The sequence below is a fragment of the Paralichthys olivaceus genome, chromosome 9, assembly GCF_024713975.1.
Source record: "Paralichthys olivaceus isolate ysfri-2021 chromosome 9, ASM2471397v2, whole genome shotgun sequence".
Taxonomy (NCBI): domain Eukaryota; kingdom Metazoa; phylum Chordata; class Actinopteri; order Pleuronectiformes; family Paralichthyidae; genus Paralichthys; species Paralichthys olivaceus.
In genome coordinates this window covers 14,727,078-14,745,000 of record NC_091101.1, presented here as the reverse complement: position 1 = coordinate 14,745,000, position 17,923 = coordinate 14,727,078, and the positions used below count along the sequence as shown (strand labels likewise).

The following is a 17,923-nucleotide window of genomic DNA, read 5'->3' as shown; positions in this document are numbered from 1 at the left end:
ACTGTCAGTATGTACATATTGCTAAAAATGTCCATTATATGATACAGTTGGTATATAAAGGATTTCCACAGGATCTTAAAAAGTCCGAAATTGAATAATGTGAATTTTAGGCCTCAAAAAGAAATGTTTTAGCAGCATGCAGTTTGTTATGTTTCCATGTGTTGTAGCTCTTTCTCAAAAATAGAGATGCTGAAATAGGCAGATATATTGTATGACATTTATTCATATCTGTCATACATTACAGGTCATAAATTTAATTCTGTGCGTTCTTAAATGTAACCTCTTGACACCTGCACTAGCCCTGTATATACCTTTCAGTTGCTGAGACTTCTGGCTTCATGTTGTAATAAAACATTGCTCTGATGTGTTATTTTTTTATTTTTTCTAAATCTAACTCCACAAGTTCTCTAGATTTTAACTGATAATCATCTTTCTGATTTTTAATAATTAGGATTGAGATATCACTGCAATGTATTTACAGATATGTGTGTAGTAGACATGTGTATTATTATATGGGAACTGTATATAGCTGTGCATAATGCCAGTTGTGCGATGTTGTTAGAGAACCTTGACAGTGCGACACAGTCAGGCTGCTGTAAACTGTGTGGAGACATCAACACTGTTGAAATCCCATGGTCACCTGTAGAGGATGACTGAAGATCATAACACCCATCTTAAAACCCTTGTATCACTTTTTTCTTCTGCAGAAATGTCCCACATGTGTCCTTTGTGGGATCCAGGGCCACATCCAGAGGGACTGTCCCAGCCGACCCTGCCCCATTTGTGGGCTGCCTTCACATGGCCTCAGGCATTGTGAAAGGCCCCCAGTATGGAAGCAGTTCTGCCAGCGTTGTGGGATGACAGGGCACCTCTCTGATGTGAGTTTGTACGTTGGCCCCAGGGTCTTTTGGCCCCTAAGAGTGTGTATGTGTTGCTCTGTTGAGGGAAACTTTTAAAGCATTTGTCAGTTATGTGTGACCGATTTTTTTGTTTTTAGCCCCAGGCATGTGTGGGATGATGCACTGTTTGATCTCGACGAACAGCCCCTCATCCTCAGTGCAGTTACACACTGCTCGGTTTTCTGTATTCCTGACCAAGAGACTAATTTTCTCCTTTTTCCTTGGTTTTCCACAGTCTTGCCCTGATACATGGCGACAATACCACTTGACAGTGAGTTGAAGTTTTTACTTTTTTTCCCTCACACACTCTTTTTCATAAATTCTTCTGAACATTGTGTTTTTTTTGGATTATTGTAGAAACTCTGCTAGTTTGAGTTATTAGTGTTTTTGCTCAGAGTTATGGAAATTAAGTCATTCAAACAGGCTAACTGAAGATCCTGTGTTTTACATGGTGATAATTGTCCCTTTCTAATGTTTAAACGTGTTCTTTACTTTGACAATTATTCCAGATTCGGTCGCAGGTTCCTCTCAGACCATTAACAGTCGACAGGCACAAATATAAGAGATGTTTTGGTCATTGTTACAACTGCTCTAAGAGGGGACATCTTGGCTATGTAAGTGGTGAATGAAAGGAACCCTTACCTTGCTTTTATTGACTTTCCTTGCCTTTTGGGGCTCTGTAATTATTTTCTTTTGTGTCTACTTCTCTACAGTCTCATCTGTTATCCCTTCTTAATATTTGTGTCCAAATCTCTCTCTGTTTTCCTTAAATGTTCCTTTTTGTCACACGGCACAATTCTGTGTCCATCTTTTACCATTTCTCTTAATCCCCACCTTGGTGTTTATATCTTTCTTTTGTCCATATCAGGAGTGCACTAAAAGCAGGATGGTCAGTGGGAGATTTCCTTCACTGCCTTATGTTTGCCACTATGACACCATGGAAGACATCCTCCAGCATCCTACCAGGATGCATGGAAAAAACAAAGGTGACAAAAACATTATTTTATTTTTTATCTGCTCTTTATTGATCATTTTGAATGGGAGAGGCTTCAGATTATATTTGCTCTGATTGGAAAGACAAAACCCACATCTTCATCTTTCCCAGATTTATGATGACATATTTTTTATATTTTAGCAATTAATAGAGTTGGCAAAAAAACAAAGTAACAAGAAAAACTATTAAAGATTGACCACATAAAATTGTGCTTACGGGGCTGCGCAGCCTCTGTTAGCTTATTTACTTGGCCTTTCACATCTTTCTCATGAGCTCTGTGACATTTGAATTTCCCTACGGGGATTAATAAAGTATTTCTGATTCTGATTCTGAAGATATAATCACTTGTACCTGTCTAAGAACACCAGGTTTAAAGTGTTGTGTTGCTGCCCTCTGTGGTTGAAGGATTCGAGCCTGGTTCACTGCTGCTTTGTTCAATCTGTAACCAGCAGTGATGTCACAGCCTCCTGGATGAACTGGAGCAGGGAGAGAAGTTTAAACTTTGGAGGACAATAGAACAACATTTTTAGGGGTTTCCTTACTTTAAGATACCATTGAAAACAGTGATATTGTCATCACTATATTTTGCCACTTGGGCACAGCAACTCAAGCTGTAAACACAGCATTGACATATTATCACCTTATATGGCTGTTTATATCCAGCTGATGTAAACACAGAACATAAGCATTATTTTGCAGTCATGTTTTTAGCCACTCAATGAATTTAAATCAAATATTTAATTGGTTGAGAAGTCGAGCTGAGGGAAGTTGATTGATACATTTTTATGAGTTAGTAAGTGAGCAGCCTCTTTCACATTGCGTTTGACCCATTGTCGATATGAAAATATTTATTAGTGCAGCTGTAAACACCAGTCTTTATAAATGCTCACACTGATTATTGAGGAAATCTTTTTTTTTTTTTTTTTTGTCGCTGGATCCATGCATCCTTCAGACCAGCAGCACCCGTCTGAACCAACAGGGCCGCCTGGGGTGGAGAATCAGCCAGTCCTTTGGAGGAGCAGGGCAAAGCAGGAGACATGTGTCCGAGCTGGCAGGAGGAAGACGTGGCCAGAGCGGCGCAGAGAGAGACAGGACGTGAAGAAACTAAGGAGAGAGGCTCAAGCCAGAAGAGAAGAAGGTCTACTGGGTAGGTCTCGTCGTAATTTTGATGATGAAGCAGACCCCTTCAAGTCCAACTTTCATTGTCACCGGCAGTCCAGACCGCCACCACAGATGAAAAAGAAGGATGAGGCAGCTGGCAGAAGGAGCAGGAAGAGCAGAGAGGCCGAGAGGTGGAGGAAGAGAGGAGGGATGAAACGTGGGGATTTATATCCTCATGGTGATGTTGACATAGGAAGTGAAAACCTGCTTTCCCCAAAGCAAAGAGTACGTCACAGAAAAAGATAAATATATTTTTTAAATGACTGGAACTGGATAACCAAAAGGTGAATAGTACCTTATTGTCTTTTAATTATTTTTTATTTATTTTCAGCAAAAAACACTGTAGAATAGCGATACAGTTAAACCATTGTCATCCTCAGTGCACCTGGTTTGAATGTACCTTTGTACTTTCACCTTGTTCTGTAAGAATGGCTAAATATTATACTGGCAGGGCCACAATTTCAAATGGTCTGTTTTGTATTTTGTGATAAGCTTTTACAAGGTGTTTTTTGGCTCTGTTGTACAATAAAGCACATGACATTGGGTCAGAGGCACAAACCTTTGATTGTCCTTGGATTGCAAAGCTTACAATATTTTTTTATTGTAGACACGACAATAAACATGCATTTCCAGGCAAAAAAAAAAAAGTGTCATCTGTGTTGAAAAGTGGTTGTTTTACGTTAAAACACACGAGAGGGGGGCGGGGGTGTTGTGTAGTGCATCGTAGAAGACTTCAGACGTGAGAGTATAGTCCCTCTGCTGCGAAGCTGCTGAATTATTAATGAGCTGAGCAGCTGCCCGGGGTTTACCAGACCAAGGCAATCAACTCTGATCACAAGCTGCCACTTAAAATCGACATTTACCACCGACCGTTAAACAAATATCACTTCGGCAGATGTTGTGCGACCTCAAACGTGTCCTCGCTCTGGGTTGGAGCGATTTACCGGTAAACACGGAGGCGGATTCGCGTGGAACCCGGCGGAACCCAGCGACACGTCTCTCTGCGATCGATTAGTTGCGACTCGGCAGGGATGTGAACCTCCCATTGATCGATCTCCACTACGCTCCCCGCTGACCAGAGAAAACAGCGAAAGCGAGAGGGGATTTAAATGGGACAAACATTGTCCTCCGCGTTTGACGGATAACGTAGCTATCTGCGTCCCCCACCGCTGCCCGAGGTAATCCGCTATTAGCTCCGTTAACGACGAGCCCCACGTTAAACACGGTGCGACGTTAGCTAGCTCGTAATGTCGGCACTGTTGGACTTGTTTTCCCCTCCAGACCCCGCTTCCTTTTAGCCTCGGGCTAGCTGGAAAATCGACATAATGCCAGCGAACGAGCAGGTATAGTTTGCCGACGTGAAGGGCTGTCACTTCACCTCGTTCAGCGGGATACTCGTCGCAGTTTAGCCGTAATTTATCCACGAACCTATGCTAATAACTTTGCTCCACGGCCAGCTACCAGGGCGGCGGGTTTCTTTTAGTTTGCTAACGCTCGACAGCTAGCCATCTTGCCTGTGTTGGGGGATGAAGTATTAAACTTGCCGACCTTTTGCTGGCGAATATATTTCCTTCACCTGCAGCTGCTGGTTCGTGGACTCGTCGGTAGTGATCTAATTTGTTGAGGACCACATTGCTTTCAACCATTGCCTTTAAAAACACTTTATTCTACAGTGTGGAAGCCTGACACTGCTCCTCTGTGGACAGACAATAGAGAACCTGACACTTGCTCAGTTGTTGCTCCGCTAACGACGAAAACTACCGATAACAACACTGAATCATGATTGTAGCTTGTTTCTGATTTCATGACTATATTTTTATACGTACGCACGTTCACAAGTCGTCAAGTAAATACGCGTTTCTCGTTCAGTTGACCCGCACAGACAGCCCGGGGAGAGACTGGATGGAGCAGATGCTGCTTGTGTGACATACGAGGTTTGTGCTTCCCTGAGCCCGCTGCTCCCAGGTGTCTCTCTCGGTAGATTTGAACCGCAGCTTTAAATGTGTGAGAGAACCCTGGAAGTGACCGGTGATCATCAGCGGTAACTCGGAGGATCGACAGACGCGCAGAGGCGGGAGGCTCCTGTCCGTTTCTCCAGCCCACCTTCATCACGTCCATCCACCACCACCGCCCTCATCATCATCCTCCTCCTCTCCAACCATGGACCCCCCGAGGACTCGGTCGCGGTCTCGGTCTGGCTTCTATCATTTCGGCATGAACGGCAGCGTTGGAGGCAACGGCGGCGGTAACGCTGTCGGCAGCGGGAGCTTGATGAACGCCAGCGGAGGAGCGGTGAGCTACCCGCCGCAGAACAATCCTGGCTGGGCGCCCCACCACCACGGTGGTCGTAGCTACTCGGAGGGCCAGCAGCAGCACACCCAGGGGAGCTACATGTCCGCGGGGGCGCAGCGCCACTCCTCGCTCGGAGCTCACAGACACCCCGGGGCCGGTAAGCTGGCTTCAGTAAACAGGGCCTGCAGCCTGGGCTAGATGCATCATTACACACACTCGCACAGGATACACCCCCTGAGGGATGCATGCAGACCACTGGCAGCTTAACAGGCTTTGAGACATTTAACTAAAAGGTTTGGTGCTTTCACTGCCAGGTGTTGTTTGAAAGGCCAGCTATATGCCATGTCAGTAGATCTAACAGGGGCTCAGCTTTAGAGGTTTGAGTAGCATTTACCTAAGTAAACAGAGCACACACGGTTCCTGAACTTCCTGTCCTGCATGTCACTACCTGGATTTATAGTTGCATTGCAAATGATCCTGACCCTCAGTTGGAGTTATGCACTGCAACATATTCCCCTTGCATGGTCCAGCAATGGTGTGGCTGAAGGCCTGAGGGTCATATTATGTTACTCATGTGGAGACCAGTGATATATGCATTTTCCTAGTGATTTAACCATGCAACATAGTCCTCCCTAGTCTCTATTAGATCTATATATGAGAAGAGTCTGATTAAAAGAGCAGTTTGGAGCCTTGACACAATCGTTGAAGTAGTTTGAAATGAAAGCTCTGTCTAGATAGTGATTTTCCATGCTGGCATATTCGTCAAAGTAGTTCACCATAAATCTCAATGCTATTCAACTTACATTTAAGTCGAACTGGTCTGGAATCAGTGGTTAAGTGCTGAGCAAAGACTGATGTATTTTAAAAACAAACATAAGGAAACAGGGTGATTAACAGCAGAGTAGCTGGTTTCTTCTCTTTAAGTTAGATTTATTTATTTTGCACAGTATCACTAAAACAGTGACTCAATGGCTTTCCTGTGAAAAAGAAAAAAAACTCCCCAAAACGTACAGAGAACTAACTGAAGCTGATATAGCAGCTAATTAAATAGTACTACTTCAATTCAGCTTCCTTTCATTGATCTCATTGACACCATGTTGACAGCAGGTTTCCATTGCTGACTATTGGAAAGTGTCTGGAGAAACCTTCTGTTTCACCAGATTGGATCCCCTCAAAGGCTAAAAAGTGGTGTGAATGAATTAAAGTGGGCTTTTAACGGGCCTCTGTAATAGTAACACTGTTGCCAAACACCAAAAATAACCCAGACAGAGGGGACACACACACAGAAACACATGCTTCTCAAATTGAAAGACTACAGAGAAGTTTGTGTGAATGTCCCTGCTGTGTGTGGCTCTGTCTTCCTCTTAGCAGCTGCACATGCCTCTTTGTCAGTGGCTGGGGTCTACGTGTGACGTGTTCTGCTTGTATGGTGTGCATTGCTGATTTCCTCTTTACCCATGCTGCTTTGTTGTCGTACATGTCACAGTATTATGCCCCCTGGTATCACCGTATGCAGGAACTTTGATGATGGGTTTGGAGGATGTTTGGAAAATGTGTGTCCCTGTCTAATTTTTTCTCCTTCCACTCCCCTTTCAAGAAATGACTGTTGCTTCCCACAATGTGCAAGCATTGCAATTTAATAGCAACCAGTTTCAGAGACCTTCATTAATACTGTCACTGAATCTCTACAGAATATGTGTGTAAAATAGGTTGCTCCTTATTTCTGGCCTGCTTCTTATAAATAATAGTTCACGTCTCTGTATATAAGAAAAAGAACAGAAGAAAAATGCTACTTGGTGACTGCTGATACTCAAAAGTTTTCTATCCTGCCTGAGTGGGTGTCAGTCCTGAAAGAAATGGTGTCAGTCTTCCCCAGCAGCCGTGCTCGGAGGAAGCAAGGTCATGTGCTCACCAGCAAAACCCGTCCAGTCTGGCTCACCATCCCCTCTCTTGTGGCCCCGGGGTGAATCAGCATTAACAGACCTAGTTCTGCGCAAAACACATCGGCGGCCGAGTCCCAGAACCCTATGAGGTTTAAAGAAAAAGGGATAGCAGATGAATAAAGATGTAAGCCAGTGTGTTGGCCCTCCTGTTGGCTTGTCAGTCAACCAACCGTCCCTCTGTTCCCTGCAGCCACTAGCAGGGCGTCTTTGAGCTGTCACTATCGGCAGACTTCACATTGCTCTGGAGTGGTGTCGCAAAGACAAGAAAAGGGTGGGGGGCTTGATTCCAGATTTGTTTTTTTTCTCTCTGAGAAGGATGAAGGGGCTGTTTGGATGAGGGAGAAATTATGGGGGAAACAGAACGAGATGAGGGGAGGATACTTTTTTTTTTTCTCCTTTTGGTGATTAAACGTTTTTGGGGGTACTGCTTAGGGGAAAGTCTTGTCAGCTGCATTCAAGGACATCCTTCTTAAGCTGCTGAAATGTCTGTGTGCACATGCTGCATCTAGACTGCACATGTGGACTCTCAGATAAACAGCTGGGAGAGCTGTTCTGAAACTGTGTGTGGCCTCAGAGCTTTAGTCAGTGTTTTAATGTTTTTTAAAAATCTCATTCATATTAAGGAGTCTTTTTGTGATGGCCTCTTGATCTTTGGAGAGATTGGTATAACTAATTCCTCTACCATGAGGAAAAAAACAGGCATGAAAAAAAGTTTATTTTTTGTTTTATTAACCGTCCAAAACTAAAAGAACATCTGACAAGCGGAAACCTGATATCTGTCAGTGTTTTTGTTTGATAAAGCACTAATGCAGTTACACTGATGCAGATTAACTTTCTTTCAATGGACAAAATCAATCCATGAACCTCTGCATAGTACAACAAAAGTGATCATTTGCCTATGAGAGCCAGAGAAGATGAGTCCAGGGTTCTATCTTCCAGAGATGGCTTCCTTCTGTGTCTGCCTGTTTAAAGCAGGGAATGTAAGGCCCTCACTGACAACAGGGGACCAAGACATTTCTGTTGTTACGGTTGGATATGGTGGTGTTAGGTCTGTACAACTGTTCAAGCAAATCAGCCAGGCTGTAACAAGATAATGACTTCTTGGCATCCAGTGCGTTGTTAGATGGAATGAACAAAAAACCAAAGACAACCAGCTGCTTGCGTGTTGGTTTAGAAACCTTAAGTCCAGGTCTCTTGTGATGTTTTTTTCAGCACTCGTATCTGATTGTGATTTTATTTCCTCTGTGGCCTGCAGGAGGAGTGCTTCATTTTCATCCAGATAATGTGTACAGTGAGGACCGGGACAAAGTAAGTAGGAAACATGACCAGTGTCCGTTGCCCCTCCTTTGCTACTGGTTTGAATAGAATTTGTATGTCATTGTTTTTCCTCTCATTCATTCTTCTCTTCTGTATGTCCTCTTTATCTTCTGCCCCCCTCCTCCCTCACCTCTGAGTGCAGATGGAAGACAGCCCAAGCCCCAAAAGGCAGCGTCTTTCCCAGCAGTCCATGTTAGATCTGAGCTCTGCACCTCCCTCCACTCCCTCCTCACCCATTCGCCCATGGGAGCTGCCTCCCAGTCGCAGACCACACCCCCACTACATGCCAGAGAGATGCCACACACCTGTTCGCAACCGGCGCAGGTAAGTTTGTGTACATTTGTAATAATAAAAAAACATATTACATTGTTTTAATTAGTAATCTGGTGATTGCTGGTTATAAAATGTCAAAAAATAATGATAAACTATCATTGCAAATTAAAAGTTCCCAGTTGTATATCTTAAAATGACTGGAGGATTTGAGGAAATGGGACAAAAAGTAAATGCAAGACCAGAGTTCCCCAAACTGAGGAGTCTCGAGCCCCCCGAAATATTCATATATTCAAATATTATTCTGGCCATAATCGCTGGCCCTAATTCCTATTCACACATAAATTATCATACTTTATTAGACAGATTTTAATATCTCTTAATTTCATTTATTTTTATGAATTTGCTATATGGAACAATTTTTACAGCCCAGTCTAAAGGCAACAAATTTCTTTCTCCTTAGTCCTACTCAGTGTTGGTTAAGTGGGTCAGAGAGTTATACTCAAACTTAGCATTTTGCAGTGTGTGGCAGCTCCAGTATTTACGCTGAGAGAAATGACAACCTCATCTTACTTCCCCTTCAGCCCTCCAATGAGACGTCAGCGTGGCCGGAGAGACCGTCTAACCCGCCACCATCACCACGCCCACAACAACAACCACCACCACTACAACAGTAACAACAACAACCACCATCATCACCACCACCACCCCAACGCCCACCATCATCACCACCATCACCTGCACTCCCACCACGGCCCGTCGCCAGGCCACCAGGATGAAAACTACCGTCATCTGGCTCCACCTCAGGGCTACCCACCTTACAGCCAGCAACCGCCTCGAGGACCCGGGCCTGGGCCAGAGGAGCGTTCAGGTTACCATCCCCAAAACCCCTCCCCGAGACCCCTCCACCAGTCACCAAACCTTTCTCCGAGGCTGCTGCACCCTGCAGCCCACCCACAGCACCCACACCCTCACCCATCCCAGCATCAGAGCAGTGTGGTGCTGGACCTCCATGAGCAGGTAAGCACATACAGATGAGTGAGGACTGACATTATACAAGAAAACCCTTGAAAATGAGAAAATATGACTTTGTGTTTATGACATAGTTTGATTCTCAAAGTTCATCTTTTCTTGTGCATTCTTGTCTCCTCTTGCTGAACCAGAATGAGACACACTCCCAAAACACTTTAGAGAAGGGAAAATGACACTACTACTCATGAGAATGTTAACCTATTTCTAGCAAGATGTAGAAGATGTCAACTACTGTATTTCCATTTAACAAAACATTGTTTATTTGTTTGTCTATTATCACTTCAGGCTTGTGTGGAGAATAATTCAATGAATAATTTAGCTTGGTTAGAGGTGTTGTTTGTGTCATTGAACTTTTCAGAACTCCAACTACAAAGAAATATCTTCTTTTCTTTAGCACGTTATCCTGTATGTAACAAATAGCTTTTTTTATTTAACCAAGTTCATACCAAAATTAATATCCACACATTCGTGTCACTTGAGCCACAGGACATTATGCAACATACTATTTTAACTTCATTACTTGTCCCACATCTAATTGTTCAGCTTAGAATCCAATGAATTTGCAACTTAATTTTGTTATTTCTTTCTAAAAGTGAAAGATGCAGACAGACATCATGAACCAAATCCTTTCATGAATTGAATGAGGCTTTAATTCTAATGCTTAGATATGCTAAGTTTGCATGCAATGTTTGGAATCTTTCTCCCTCAATGTCAATATTCAGGGTTCAGCTCCTGTGTCGTATCCTCTGTCTCCTGCGGGAGCGCCGCCCGGGCTGCCTCCTCGCTCTGCCCCTCAGCAGATCCCAGCGTGCTCAGTGGTTTTCAGTGGACAGCACTACCCCGTCTGCAGCGTCCCTCCTCCCGTAAGAGATTCAATTCAGCTGTTTACATGTGCTGTAGTTGTGCTGCATATCTGACTGGGTTTTCTTTATTTGATATTTTCATTGTTACCTCCTTCATGATGTCTTTTTCCCTCTCTCCGTCAGGTCCTTCAGACCTGTTCTGTGCAGCACTTACCAATGCCCTATCCCTTCCCATCACTGCTGTCCAGTGACCCGACCTTCCTGCTACCCCCTCCTCACCTCCCTCATCCCCCAACACACCTTTCCCACCACCCACCTCACTTGCCACAGCCTGGACAGTTTGGACCCTATCCGACACAACAGGCACGATCGGTGAGTCAGAATATGTATGTGTTGAAGTGATTTTTCTTTCAGCCATAGAAAATCATGACAAAGATTTTTAAAGACTCATGAGACGCTGGTATTTAACTTTCTATGTGCCTTAGAAAACTTTTCCTTCCTTTTTTGATACTAACAAAACCCTGTATTCATGTGTGGCAGTCAGCATCTTTCAGGAGCTTTAAATGTTCCACTTGCTTTAAGTGGAACATTTAACTGTATAAAATGCCGCAGTAAATGTGCTCCACTATGGTAAAGTAAAATGGGTGATGCATATTTTATACAGTAAGCAACTTTCTCCTTTAGCAGTAGCACACACTTGGGGATATTGTACGGTTTTGTAGCGTATGAAGACTTGTAGTAAAATAGGCCATGATTGCGGCATCATTTATATTAAATTGAGTTAAAACCAAAGATGAAAACAAGACACATCTATTGCTATTAGCTAAAGATGGCATGGAAACTATTGATTATCTGCTAATAACTCAATCATATGCACCCATGTTCAAATAATATGCACCAAACTCTCTAACTCAAACAGATCCTGATTTAAAAACCTGTGTGCTCCCTGAAGTTCATGCTTGTTTTACTGCGGTTGAAATTCTTCAGTTGATGGAATATCATGAAATTACGTTTTCCTGTTCTCTTCCGCAGCCATTACAGAGGATAGAGAATGACGTTGAGCTGCTTGGAGAGCATCTGTCTTTGGGTGCGGGGCTCCACTATCCGCCTGCCACACACCCAGCCCTCACCCCACACTCCACACAGCTCCACTTCCTCTCCCATGACCCCTTACCACAGGAGTTCTTCGGAGTGGTGAGGAATAAGAAGGAGTTGATGAAATGCATTATATATATATTTTTTAAAACAAATGATCTGACATGTATTTTTTTTTCACCCCTCAGTCCTATCCAAACTTCATTCCTCGGCGTCTCCCGGGGCGACGGTACCGTTCGCAACAGCCACTGCCACCTTCGCCTTACCACCCCAGCCTCCTGCCTTACTTCCTGTAAGTAGAACAGTTCATACATTTACTATAATGAGAGTTATGATGAAGAAGTTTTTCATTTCTATTATTCAAGTAAACAGATAATGATCTGATTTGATGACTTATACCTGAAGAACAATATAACAGAACAAAAAGTCTGGTTTCAAAATATGGTCGGATCACTTTCTTTTGCTGAGACTTTCAATAGCAATAGTTTTACATGGACAATATGTAATTATAGTCTTTTCAAAGAAAATAAATCTTTGTGTGGCTCTTACTTATTAGTTAAATTGTGAAAACAGAAGACACTCAAATGATTTAACAAAGTAATGGTTGCATAAAAAGAACCTGAGCCTTTCTCAGGCAGTTTCAGATCATGTTGAATAATGAATACACCGAAAAAATATAAAGTGAGAATAAATATTTTATATAAGATGGTAAAATATAATTTTTGGGGGTGGCAATTAACAATTCATCTTGGGTGCAAAGGCTATCAGAGCTTCTTTCTGTAGCTTTGAGTGAAGCTACTGCAACACATTTTAGCTTCACATCTCCTCCTGCAGTTCAATGCTGCCAGTCCAGCCCACAGGTCCTGCGATCAGCCTGGAGCTGGATGTCGACGATGGAGAGGTGGAAAACTATGAGGTTGGTCTTCATATGTCCGATTCTCTTCTCTGCTGGATGCAGACTCTGATTCTTGTGTTGTTACCTGCCATGGAGGTTATGTTTTGACCCGTGTTTATTATTTTTTTCTCTGTCTTAAAATGCAACATAGGGAACATTTCTGTAAATCTTTCTGGCATTTTCCACTTTCCAGGAGTATGTTTTATGACAAATGAATTATTTAGATTATCAAACCACTTCCCTTTTTCCTTTAAATTTCTATTACAACAGCCAGACAATCCTGTGTAGGATTGTTCTGCCTTGTCGGAGGCAAAGGATCTACTAAGTACCATTCTATTTGCTGATGATTTTTCCCTCAGGCTCTCCTGAACCTTGCTGAGCGTCTGGGAGAGGCCAAACTCAGAGGACTGACCAAGGGAGATATTGAACAGCTTCCCTCGTATCGGTTCAATCCAAACAACCATCAGTCTGAGCAAACACTGTGAGTGCCTTTTTACAGCCACAAGGTCATCAGCTGCTGAGAGGCTGAATTATTGTTAATTACATTTTCTGTTCGCTGAGACAGAGAAGAGGTGAACATAATGAGCCAAATTCTTGGCGCACGTTCTCTCTCAATAGATTGTGAACTTATTTTCACATAAGGTTTTCAGTGTCCAAGAGACATGGTCTCTTGAAAAAAAGAATTCACCACATGTGAATTGTGTCACCTGGAGTTATTGTGTTGGGCATCATGATATCTATTGTGCTGCAGGTGTGTGGTGTGTATGAGTGATTTCGAGTCCCGTCAGCTGCTGCGAGTCCTGCCTTGCAGCCACGAGTTCCATGGGAAATGTGTCGACAAGTGGCTCAGGGTAAGTGTCTATACCTCCCACGGCCTATCACGCACTGTTTGCCACATAGTTCAAGTAAATGGATAAGTCTGTTTTTTAGTAAGCGACCAGGCAGTGCTGCGTGAGGAGTCCCAATAAGTAAATTTCCTTTTTGTTCAAAGACACAAACACTCTCTGTACAAGTCTGCATTAATAAAATGTCAGAAAGGGAGAGTCACTTTTCCAGAGATCTGTCAGATAACCGAAACAAACATCAGGCTTGTGTGTAAATGTTCCTAAATTCAGCTCAGAAGAGTCTGTGAAATTTAAAAACCACACTAAACCCCAGGAAAAAGGGTTAAAAGACACATCTTACTGTGTTAATCATGACATAGTCTTGTGATTTTTAGATGGGTGACGCATTTTCCCAAGTGTCAGTTTGAATTGGGTTATGTGGATTTCAATTCAGCAACAAATAAATCAAAAACATCTGAAATACCCTGTGATTTATATTATGACCTGCTTCTAAAACCTTACTTTTTTTCCCTCTGTCTGTCCTCAGGCCAACAGGACGTGTCCCATTTGTCGGGCCGACGCCTCAGAAGTCCAAAGAGACTCAGAGTGACCACTTGAGGGAGCCAGACACTCCTCCACTGTCTGTCCGACACATTCAGTACTGCCTGCTCATATAAAGAAACACCTGCGTGCTCGTACACACACACACACACACACACACACACACACACACACACACACACACACACACACACACACACACACACACACACACACACACACACACACACACACACACACACACCCACCAGTTCTTTGCCTTTTTGTACAGCACCCTCTCTTCCTTTGTTGTTCTTCCATGTATTTTGTTTAAGTTTCACGCTCCCTGAGATTTTTCTCTCTTTCTCTGCTCTTTTCCAGTCAGTCTTTTTTCCTGCGATTTGTTTTTCTTGTACATGTACATACACGCCGGTCCTCACATTTCTCAGTGAATGACCCACCATCCTCCAGTGGTGTGTGTGTGTGTTCACATGTAGCACAACTGTGCAAGTGTTGTTAGGTCGGTCCTAGAGTGTGTGTGTGTGTGAGTGTGTGTGTGTGTGTGAGTGTGTGTGTGTGTGTCAGATTTTTTTAGCTGTCCTGGAGCATGCCTGAGTTTCTGTTGTGTATCAGACAAGAAAAACATCTGAGAGTGACTGACTTGACTTCCTGTTTGTATGTTGATGCACTGTGTGTCTGTATGGATACTCTGTTTGTATGTATGTTATAGACTTTAATCCTTTTCTCTAGTTTGACACTAAGGGTCCATGCTGCCACTATACTTCTAATTTGCCTATTTGATCTGTTTTGTTTCAGCAGAGTTATTATTATTATTATTATTAATAAATACAATTATAGGTGATTGTTTCATGCCTGGCGGTTACCTCATCTTTCTGGTTTTATTTTCCATTATAAGTGCTTCACAGTACTTTTTGAAATTAAGCACAGTATATTATATATTTTTCTTTTCCTTTTCGTTTAATTGCAAAAATAAGTTTGTCTGTGACTTTGCAGTGGCACATGTGTTACATATATACATATATATATATATATACTGTATAAATCTATGAATATCTGTATACCAAATAAAAGGCTTGATATTAACTTTTTAAACTTAGCATTTTGTATATATTTTAAAGTATTATTTTTATTCAGAATTAAGAGCTAGTGAAATAAATCAGGTGTTGTTTTTGTCATCCCTTTGTTTTAGTGGTGCTGTTATTAAAATGTGACACTAGACAGGTTTACATAGACACTGACATTCATATATTAACCTTAACAAGACAATAGAATCAATAAGACACAGCCATTTAATAAAAAAAAAAAAAAAAACTTTCTGATGACCTTAACCTGATAAGCAACATTCAAATTCAGGTGACGTACTCTGACCCTAGGCGCATTGTGTAGACATGTATAAGTCCAGTCACATTTTAACGTCCTATTGAAGTTTTCATTGCATTCTGGGACATCACCATGTATGACAGTTGGCAACGGCTTGATGACACATGCCCTGGATTTGAATGTGATTAGAGGGCAAAACAATGAGGTGTTGAAGCTTCTAAATAAAAATAAAAAAAGCTACTCAAACGGTTCAATGGTAGCATTGTGCATAAATCTATTTAACGCTAGGGTTTTAACATTTGAGGGGGAACGTCGAACGCATGAATTAGAGGATGCAATGTTGCCTGAATCTTAATCTGTGTCTGCTCTGTAACATGCTAACAGGAATATTTATGTAATATGTTCCATGAGAAACTGATGTATACATCATAATCTAAGAAATGTCTTCAGAATAAGATCAATAGTCAGATTATTGGTGTCCATGTAAATTTAGCCATTTACACTGTGTACAGGTGTATTAGCTTCAGACTGCCACTAGGCGGTGACACTGCTCTTTTAGACTCTCTATGAGCCGGAGTTGTTAAAGGTTTTGGTTCCTCTGTCACAGTCACTGGTTTACCTGTAGCTAATATGTATGGAACACGATTTCAACACAGCTAGTTAAATACAAATCATAACAGCACAGACTTATTAGACAATAGTACAATTTTGTACACTGATTTTTAGATTCTTGATGTAAAATTGTAATCCTGTGTTCTTCATTCAGTCTGGGCTTTGTATAAATGGACAATGTTTTTTTTTCTCCATCACAAGATAGTAAGCATCTCTTGGGGTTCCCATCTGAAGTACTGGGCTGGAGTTAGAGGAGTTAGATGTTACACATGCAGAAATAAGTTCAAAAAAACAAAGAGTCACAACAATAAGCTTCAAAATAATTACTGTTGTCATAATAAGCCGTAGAAGACGTCACTGGATTAATCATAAAAAGACTTGATTCTGCAGTAGTCTCAAATAATACAGCGGAATCATTCAAAATAAAACTACAAGACAAACGAACCAGGAGCTAATGATGAGGGTAAGCAGGGATGAATCTGATATGAATCTGAAACAAACATGGAACCAAGCATCTTATGAATTAAAAACCATAGTGAAGGGCTTAACCAGTGTTTCCTTATGAAATGCTAATGTAATAGGATTTTCCTAAATTAACGTCGAAATGTCTGCACACAGTTGGTGTGAAGGCAGACAACCAGGTCGACAACCTCTCAACACGCGTCTGTTTTCCCCACCGTCGACGTACACACATTTCCTTGTGTTTCCTTGGCAGCACACGCTTGTTGTCTTGTGAATATACAACAACAACATTAGTGCAGAATCCACAGCTGGACTCCACAAAACAGATGACACCTCCAGGATCTACAGCACCCACAGATTTTTACAAGCTACATGTGCGGAGCTGCTTCAGGCACAGGGAACACAAATGTCATTGTTTTTCAGTGGAGGAAATGTACAAAGCACATTTGAGGAATGTGACAGAAGGCACAGTCTCCAAGGGACATTTTTTATCTTGCATATCGCCACTGATTAATGGAAACACCCCCCTTTTATGTGTGTTTCCATTTCTGAGCAGTCCATGGGGCCAAACTCATGTCTATGACTTGCTACATCTGAGCCGAACTTTGGTCTGGTCTTCTTTAATCCTGATATATAGGTGTAGCTTTGGTGTGATTGCCACTCATTTTACTTGCATGGTTTGTGTGTCTGTTTGTTAGTAGGCAGGTTACTGCAAAAACTAGGCAGAGATTACCATGACACTTGGTGGAAGGATGCAGAATATGGGCCAGGAAAAGAACCATTACATTTTCAGGAGGATCAGGGGGTGGATGCAGGAATAGTTTTTTTCACTTCCTTTATAAAAGAGAGTGAGATAGTTTATTTTCTTTGAGAAACATTGATGTACGTTCTGAGTTCATGTTTAATTAAATGAGAAGCCTTTTGGCCCTGGCCTGATGACTCACTGTCCTCCTGTCCCTGTCTTTCACTCTGTCCAACTTATCTGAATCTCTTAACCCCCATTTTCTTCTTGTCTTTCCTTCTCCTCCACTGCTTCCATTCTTTCTGTCAGTGACTCTTCGTCTTCTTGTCCTCTTCATGCACTGTCCTCTGTTTTTTTTAATTGATTCTCTCTTTCAATTCTCTGTTGTTACTCTGTCCTTCCTCTCCTCTAATCTTTTCTGTTCTTCCACCAATCCACCCTCTCTCCTCTTCTCCTTCTTTGCCTGTGCAGAGAACACCACCCACTCCTTTAACCTGCTTCCGCTGTGGAGCGCTGAAGTGGAAATGATGGGGTTTACTGCCTAAAACTGTCTTACCAGTTACCCAGCTCAAGGAATAAACATTATTTGTCTTGTCTTGCTTCCTCCCGTGTCCTAACCAAGGTTGTTCCAGGCTGGAAATGGGCCAGTCCTTTCTGGCAGATCAGTCTGTCTTGAAGTTGTAAAATTTATTTTGTTCTAA

At 42.3% G+C, this 17,923-nt stretch overlaps 2 protein-coding genes across 5 annotated transcripts in view; both read left to right on the top strand.

The window, feature by feature from the left end:
- Window positions 1-3,701, top strand: part of LOC109626904 (zinc finger CCHC domain-containing protein 7-like) — a 5,406-nt gene extending 1,705 nt beyond the window's left edge. For 2 of the 3 annotated variants that reach the window (XM_020083144.2, XM_020083136.2), the window contains 5 exons: window positions 708-878; window positions 1,135-1,170; window positions 1,409-1,513; window positions 1,768-1,885; window positions 2,846-3,701. In XM_020083144.2, the coding sequence (XP_019938703.1) occupies window positions 708-878; window positions 1,135-1,170; window positions 1,409-1,513; window positions 1,768-1,885; window positions 2,846-3,300 (885 nt within the window). In that variant the 3' untranslated portion in view covers window positions 3,301-3,701. The remainder of the gene's footprint in view (window positions 1-707; window positions 879-1,134; window positions 1,171-1,408; window positions 1,514-1,767; window positions 1,886-2,845) is intronic. The other variant, XM_020083153.2, reaches the window with a different exon arrangement.
- Window positions 3,702-3,936: 235 nt separating this feature from the next.
- On the top strand, window positions 3,937-15,169 carry LOC109626892 (E3 ubiquitin-protein ligase RNF38-like). 2 transcript variants are annotated; one of them, XM_020083124.2, is made up of 13 exons: window positions 3,937-4,232; window positions 4,924-5,503; window positions 8,545-8,597; window positions 8,749-8,930; window positions 9,461-9,896; window positions 10,631-10,771; window positions 10,895-11,083; window positions 11,744-11,905; window positions 11,995-12,098; window positions 12,641-12,722; window positions 13,061-13,182; window positions 13,453-13,552; window positions 14,073-15,169. In XM_020083124.2, exons 2-13 carry the CDS (start codon window positions 5,215-5,217, stop codon window positions 14,133-14,135), a joined length of 1,923 nt encoding a protein of 640 aa, XP_019938683.1. In that variant the 5' UTR covers window positions 3,937-4,232; window positions 4,924-5,214; the 3' UTR covers window positions 14,136-15,169. The 2 variants fall into 2 exon arrangements, with proteins under 2 accessions (XP_019938683.1, XP_019938663.1); XM_020083104.2 differs by having other exon boundaries at window positions 3,937-5,503.
- Window positions 15,170-17,923: the final 2,754 nt, after the last annotated feature.